This window comes from Parus major, chromosome 8 (assembly GCF_001522545.3).
Source record: "Parus major isolate Abel chromosome 8, Parus_major1.1, whole genome shotgun sequence".
NCBI lineage: Eukaryota > Metazoa > Chordata > Aves > Passeriformes > Paridae > Parus > Parus major.
In genome coordinates, this window is record NC_031777.1 from 28,023,071 (window position 1) to 28,030,960 (window position 7,890).

Below are 7,890 nucleotides of genomic sequence, written 5' to 3' on the forward strand. Positions count from 1 at the left end.
AATGAAGAAAAGTGAAATATTGCAAATACTTTTGCTTTCTTGATGAAGTAACCCTAAAGAAAAGTATAGGCAGAAGTTGGTTTTATGGCAGTCCCAGCTAGGTACCCCCAAAATGCTGAAACTGCCCAAAGTGGGGAAATGAACAGAGAGACGTGTGTGGATTAATTAGATCAAAAAAATGTTTTGACAGCATAAGTGAACATATGGAATGAATTGAGAGAACCTGATCCAGTTCCCCATGTGTAAATGATGCCTGAGCCATAGCTCATAAAGCAAATACAGATGCAAAAAAAAAAAGGGTAAAAAAGCCCCTTTCCTATCCCCTCCCCCCAGTAAAGCCCAGTCTGTTGCCAGATGGCAAATAAAAGTTTGAACTTGCTGACTAAATGTGAGGAAAGCTAAATGTTCATCATGGATGTGGAACTAAATCAGCCAAATAAATCTGAATTTTGCACGTTGGAGGAAGTGGTGCAGCTAAATATGGAGTGCCCAGTGAGTGTCAGGATCCCTGGGGCTGGGTCTTCAGTCTCAGTTTTACCCTCTCTGGTGTACCTCAGAATCTTGGGATGGGCAGGGACATCTTCCACCCTCCCAGCTGCTCCAAGCCCTGTTCCACCTGGCCTTGGACACTTCCAGGGATCCAGGGGCAGCCACAGCTTCTCTGGGCACCTCCTGCCTCCCCACCCTTGCAGGGAGGGATTGCTTTGTGTCCAGCTCAGTTTTTGGTGTCTATGTCCATGTGGAATCACACACCTGCCCTGCCTTCCCCAAAGGCTTTGCCACCTAAAATTGAGGCTAAAAGCATTGGGAAAAATGCTGTAAGCAGAGGGTGAGGAGGGAGCCAGGGAAGCAAAGCAATGTGTTGCAGGTCATGCAGAGGAGCATTCCCTGGATTAATTTGTTCCATCCCCAGGAGGGATGAGCAGGGAGAGGCTTGACTGGGCAGTGCCCTGAATCAGGAGCTGATGGAGGAATTTGCTCTTCTGACTCCCAGTTGAGCTTGTGTTCTGTTAAACACAGCTGCCTGTCAGCATAACATTTCCAAGCTTAAAAACTGTGTTAAATCAATATATTTTCATGTGGTTTCAATGGAAAGACCTTCTTAGTCTATTTTAACAGCGATGCTGTATGTGGTTAAACTTATTCCACCTCAGAAGGGTGTGAGGGAGATGTGCTGCCAGTGCCAGCTGATGCTGGAGTCAGGAGCGTGTTCCAGCTGCAGCATCAGCACCACAGCGTGGGCTGGGACCTTCACAAGAGCCACTGAAGGGAACAGTCCCTTCATGGAGGGCTCATGCCAGGGGAAGAGCAGCTAAGCCCTGCCCCAGACTGTTTGGGTGGTGCCCACAGACTTGATTCATGGTGCCCAGTGCCAGCAGTCTGTGAAGCTGAAACAGGAGCTGAGCACTTGGGCTCTTTCCATTGCCCAGGGAAGCTGAAACCCCTGCTAAGCTGTCAGGTTTGTGTTCAAGCAGCTTTGGGCATGAAGAGATGCCAGCAGCAGAGCCCTCACAAAGCAAACTGCTTCATTATTTGCTAGTCAGAGGCAACCTGGGGGAGTGCAGACTCAAATCAACAGCTAACCAACCTATATTTAGTAGCAGAGTGGCTGGAGCTTAGACCCAAACATAGTTTCCAGCTGATAGATGATGTGGCAATCAGAGCTGACCCTCATCCCATTCTAAATTTGGGCTGCAGAATAAGTAATTAATATCATGGCTGGCATGGCAAGGCACCCTTCCAGCAGCTGCTCTTCCACTTCTGCTCCTCATAGGGCTGTGCCCATGGCTGGCCAGCCTGGCTGGGCACTGTGGAGACACTGAGAGAGAATCAAAGTTGGTGTTCTGGGGGCAGAAGTCATCCTGTGGCCTTACCTGTGCTTGTCTCTGCTGCTGTGAGAGCTCTTTTCCATTTGTTCTGGTGCTAGGGAGTGAAAAGCTGCTCTGGTGGTGCAGGACAGGTTGGGTGATTCATCCTTCAGTGAGGGGTGGGAGGTGCAGTGGGGCTGGGAGCTTCATGTGGTACCCACAGAGCAAAACTGGGGACGCCCCTCAAGTGTGCAAACTGTGCCCCAGCCAAACCAGACTGGGGAAATGGCACAGCCCACTGCAGAGAGAGGTAGCTGAAAATTAGAAGAGTAAATTACATATCCCAGATAATTCCAGGAATGTTTTTAAACTTTCTGGACTCTGATTCAGTGCTCGAACCAGAAATCCACCTTGTCTCAGTGCTCAGGATCCATCCAGTTGGCCTCTGTCAGCTCAGAGTTGAATGGTTGAAGGGTGGAATTATGTTGGGCTTCTTTTGAGCTGCCTCAGTGGAACAAACAAATGTATAAAGTATTCCTCTAAGAAGGGTCAGTGCTGTTACTGAACATATGGACAGAGAGATTCCAAAGGCCAGTGACTTTTCCTGGATCACAGACTCAAGTCCTGAGCTGGTGTCCTGCTTGCCAGCCCTCCATCCTTCCATCCTCTTCTGCCTCCTCCTCTGTACCTTGTGTGCACAGAAGACAGAAACTTCCTCTCTTTCTCTCTCTCTCTCTGAGGTTTGATACAGACACAAATTGATGCTGGATCAGAGCAAAAGGAAAATACAAACTTGTGTGAAATTTTTCACCTTTTCACTAAATGAATCAAAGCCAAATTTTCACACTTTGGTCTTAGGTGTGAAATTTTTTGCTCAGCTCTAATATTTATCCATAGTGTGTTTTAAAACTTGGCTCACTCCATCCAGAAACCCACAGAGAATTGAGTTACAGATTCTGGGCTTTGTGCATGCTGCCAAGATCTGCCCATATAACTCAAACAAATTTAAGGTGGTGGTGGGGGGAACACTAGAAAAATATTTTGTATGGTCCATCACATGCTTCCTTCATGCAGTCACATACCACTAAAAAGTAATATTCTGCTAGGCCTGTGTTACAGAAATACACTCATGTAACTCCTGTAAACACAGATAAGATGAATTTTGCATCTCCAAGCTGAGAAATAATCCCTAAATGAAGGCCTGGAAGGAAATAGCAGGCTTACTTAAAATTCTTATAAAAGTTTAAAAGTAATTCTTCAACATCAGCATTTCAAGAAATCTATTTATGCCCCTCAAATCCAAATATATCTGTCACTGGACTTCTTAAAATGATGCTAAAGACATCTGTTTGCTGAGTTTGTGTGTATGGAATAGAGATGAGTGGGAGAGAGGTTCATCACTGCTGCAGAACAATTAAAATTATTACATAGAACATAATTTGTTTTATTTGTTGTGAGGAGTAGAAGTGTAAGGAAAGTCACTCTGATAGTTTGAAGGTTAACACCTGCTGAATCCTGAATTGGGACAGATCTGGTAGGAAGAATGTTCCTACATTTCAGCCTGTTGTGAATGGGGCAACTTTTACATTATTTCCTTCTTGCTGCTGGATCTGTGACAGGAAAACTGAACAGAAATGTTGGAGAGGCAAGACTGGCCTGAGTGCGAGCATCTGATCCCCCCAGTTTGGTGCTTTGCTGCTCCATGTGCAGCCACGTGCTTTCAGCCACTGAAATGGTACAGGAGAACTTGAAATGATCTGTGCATGTTTCATTGTTAATAGCTACCTTAGGTGAAAGTCCAAGCATTTCTTGGGATTACCAAAATGACTGAGTGGTGAGAACACGGCAGGGAAGTTGCATTTGTGCTCGGATGCTTTATCCATTTAACTTTGGATACAATTTTTAAGGTCTCAAAATAAAGAAAAAGCCTAACTGGGATTTTCTTACTTGACTTTCTAAACTAATGCTGATGTCCCTAAATCTGATTTCTCATTTGTGTACTTTAAGGGCTCACATCCCATTAATTTTCAGTAATACTCAACCTCATCAGTCCTTGAGTCACTGCTGAAAATCCGGTCTGGGGACTGTTCTAGGTTGGGCTTGATGATCTCCCAGGTCTCTTCCAGCCTAGCTCATTCTGTGATTCTGTGATTCTATCCACAGGTGGGCTTCACTGGCCTCCCTGTGCAGTCCCAAGGGATGTGTGCTCCTCCTGTGGGATGTGCTGGGGTTTGTGAGGCAGCTCTTGGAAGATCCCAAGGGCAGGGAATCAGGGAAGATGGGTCTTCCAGCCTGAAGCTATTCCTTGTGTGCACCTCCTGTAGCTCCTGTGCCAGGCTGATGGGCTTCTCCAGGTGCCTTCACCCACCCAGGGTTAAAAAGCTTTTCCTTCCCATAATTGAACGGACAACAGTTGAAATTTCCACCTTTTAGCTGCTGTGTCAAAGTTAGGCTTCCCCAGGAGACAGGATTTTCCCTGGGTTCCAGTAAGGCTTCCCTTGGGGATCCACTGCCTGTTGAGGCTGCCCTGGACAAGTGTTGGATCCCCTGCCCCAGATGATGCTGGAGTCTGGAATTCAGCCACCAGGACCAAGTGGATTTGAGTGGCTGCTGATCTTCCCCAGCAGCAAAATGGGACCTTGTCCTGAGATCTTGGTGGGCCTTGGGGAGTTTGGTTCTGTGTCCCTCCCTGGGCAGGGATAACCCTGCTGGGCTGGGTCTCTCCATGGAGAGCAGAGTGTTTACTGGCTTGTATCTGTCTCAGCGTTGACACTCCAACAAAAGGTTAGAAATCATGAATGCATCCCTTTATTTCTGCTCCACAGTGCCTCTCTTTTTTTCCTGTGTAAACCCTTCACTTGCCTCTTGCCCAGCCTTTAGAAACGATGATCAAATGCGAACTTTCAGGGTTTATTTATAGCGTAGCCTTTATGGAAAGAGAGAAAAGAAATGATTAAAAAGCAATTTTACAAAATATTTTGTTTTAAGAGAGAATTCATTGTGTTTTAAATCACTGTATTCATTGTACTGTCTAGACTGGCAAACAAAGAAGATAGAGCGTCATTCAAATTAAGATTGTGAAATCCTTGGTGGCTGGAATTATGGATTTGGATGTCAACCCTCAAACAAACTATTTCTGAACGGCAGTATTATCACTTTGCTATATTTAATGCTTTGTTGGAGACAGAGCAGTGCACAAGGTTGATCCGATTCAGTAATGCAATTCTAATGTTCCTTTGTTTCCCATTTCATTATAAATTCATATTTTCAATGTTCTGTTCCTCTTTGTCCCCAGAAAATTGTTGAAAAGACTCTCCTCTGGGAGTAAAGTTTTTTTGTTCAAGCTAACAATGACCAAACTGACTTTAAAACACAGAAAAACACACAACTAAAATGTGAATTGAGAGAGGGAATTAATTTAGGATATTTTGAGCAACATAGAATGGGTGAGTTGTTGAAAATTGCTGGCTGTGTATTTTTTTGCCATGTTATTCCACAGAACCCTGGTGGTTGCTGTGAGACTTTAATGCTGTACATTCTCAATGGTCTGTGTTTCTCCAGTAGATTTAAAACCACTGAAGTATATTAGCTGATAAACTGAAAAACTGATAAACTTGGGAATTATCCTCATTAGCAGAGGGTGGATGATGGGGACCCACAGAAAAGAAGCAGCAGCTTCTGGAAGCTGTAAGAGTGAAGCAGAACACGAGTGCGTGGTGCACCCATGTCAGAGGCAGAAGGTACCCTGGGAATGGTGCTGTGTCCTGCTCCTGAGTGTGCACAGAGAGGGGAATGCAAAGTCTGGCCCTCCCTTTCATTCTTCTTGTACCTGTGATAAAAAATAGATTTTCCTGTTTAGACATTTTAGATATTGTGAGTTTATTTTTGTGCAGTGTCTCCAGGGCAGTTCAAAAGGAGGTGTAAAGCAGGGAGCAGAAAGGAAGGTGACTCTTCCATTAGTGAGAGAGTGTTTCAGGAGGCTGTTTTCCCTAAGGCACAATGGAAAAGCAGTAGCCATTGTACCAGTGGGAATTGGCTTTTACTTTGTGGGGGGTTTTTTCTGAGTTTTCATTCATTTTTTGGATAGTCTGTAAATCCAGCTGGCTGTGTAAGGGAGTTGTAAGAGACTGACTATTGTAAACAGGAACAATGCTTGAGCATTGTCAGTGTCACCTGCTAAAGGACAGGGAATAAAATGCCTATTTCTCTTACTGGGAAGGATATCAGCCTTTCCATGGCAGTATTTTAATCTGGCAGTTGTGCAGAGTCTCAGTGCCAGCAGGCTCACATGTCCCAGGGAAAAGAACACACTATCTCTCTGCAAGTGTTATTTCAAGGGTGTTTCTTGGAGAATCAAAGTACAATCAGCCTCTGCACGTATGAAATAGAATGGGCATTTGAGAGCACAGAAATATTCCCTGCTGGTGTACCAGCACCTTTAGCAGAGTCGAGTCCTGACTGCACACCTGGCAATGCTTTTGCCTTGGCAGAGCCTACCCTGGGCTGGTGACACTACACTGACATTGCTCATCCACGTTGTGATGTTCTGTGAGATCCTCTGCTCTCAAGTGCTGGATTAGTGGAAAGCACAGATTTCACTAGAGCAGGTATTCCAGCCTGTAAAATCATCCATGCCTTTCAAAAATCCAGCTGTAGCAGACAGCTGGAAGGTTCCAGCAGCAGCACAGGCTGCCTGTTCTCCAGGGTTATCCTCATTCTTAGGCACTGCATTAAAACAGGTTCAGGGTCCTGCGTAAGAACTCTGAACCCTGAGTTAGTCACATACTGATTCTTGAGTCCCAGCCTTTAATGTTTTTAACATTTTCCCATCTAAAAGCTGTTGCTTTGATTCTCCTTGTGACATCCCGGAGTTTCTGCTGCCTCTGCTGTATCCTGAGAGCTCAGGCCTCTTAACTTTGGTGATTCTCATTCCAGTGGGATTGCTTGGGAGAATCCATGGAAAATCAGAATCTCACAGAGATCAGGAAAGGAACCAAATTACTCATCCCTCTCCCTTCCACACGTGACTGTCCCAGAGACTCCTTCTGCAGGGGATTCTGCGAGCTCTGATTTTATTTCAGCCAAAAGCAGAGCAGGACCAGAGTTTGCCTCTTACGCCTTTGTGCTGGAATGTGAGGGCAGCTGTGAGCTGCAGAACAGACCTTCCCAGGTTACCTTTAGCTTGTGGAGCACCCTTGAGTCCTCCTTTGCTGCAGGGAGCTGATACTTTCAGAAAATGATTACAAGATCTTAAGTACAGTATCATTTTATTTGAGAACCCTCCCCTCTGGGGACGCAGTGTTTAACATTTCCTTTGGTTAGAGTAAATAATAAAAGATAAGTCTGTTCCGTCTGGGACTCCCAGTGAGAGAGAGGAGCAGATTTTGGTTACTGAGGGTCTGCAGAGCTTTGTTCTCTTGACTACTTTATAATGGGATTGAACATATTTGCTGCCATCTGGCCTGTTCAGCCGAAACAAAATACATCACTAATGTTCCGATTGGTTTTGAAACATCTTGTTCTTGTCAAAAAGTATTTTAAATCAAAACAGGCTTTTCCAGTTGGTGTTTGTCTTTTCCTAGGAGGCCATGGCGAAAATGGGGAAAATTGGGAGAGTCGTGCAGCCCAACCACGAGCATAAAAGGTAACGCTGGCCCTGGTGTGTTCCACTGGGCAAGTTCAAGGGAGATAAAGCTGGGGTCTGGAGATGAGGTTGGGGTGTGTCTCTTTAAAGCCCTGCTCGACTGCAGTAGTGTTTAGCATACAGATACTTTAAGAATCACAGTGTATTAAATTTTTAAGAATTCTTCATACTGTCTTTCTAAGGATTATTTCTCTTAATTTTCAAAGCTTGATTATTTATATTATATTTTAAAGATTATTAATATTATATTTTAAAGGATTATTTCCATTCATTTTTTAAAGATTATATTCTATTACATGATATTTTAAGGGTAATTTACGTTACTTTTTTAAGGACCCCGGATTCCATGGGCGGCGGCGCGCGGGCTCCCCCTGGCGGCGGCGGGGGCGGGTCCGCGCTGAGGGGACAGGCGGGGACAGAGGGGGACAGGACGGGACA

General features: G+C 44.9%; 1 protein-coding gene across 6 annotated transcripts in view; it reads left to right on the top strand.

The window, feature by feature from the left end:
- FGGY (FGGY carbohydrate kinase domain containing) overlaps window positions 1–7,890 on the top strand; it is a 202,668-nt gene that overhangs the window by 193,620 nt on the left and 1,158 nt on the right. For all 6 annotated transcript variants that reach the window (XM_015635969.2, XM_015635972.3, XM_015635971.3 and 3 more), the window contains one exon: window positions 7,391–7,452. In XM_015635969.2, coding sequence (XP_015491455.1) covers window positions 7,391–7,452 — 62 coding nt within the window. The remainder of the gene's footprint in view (window positions 1–7,390; window positions 7,453–7,890) is intronic.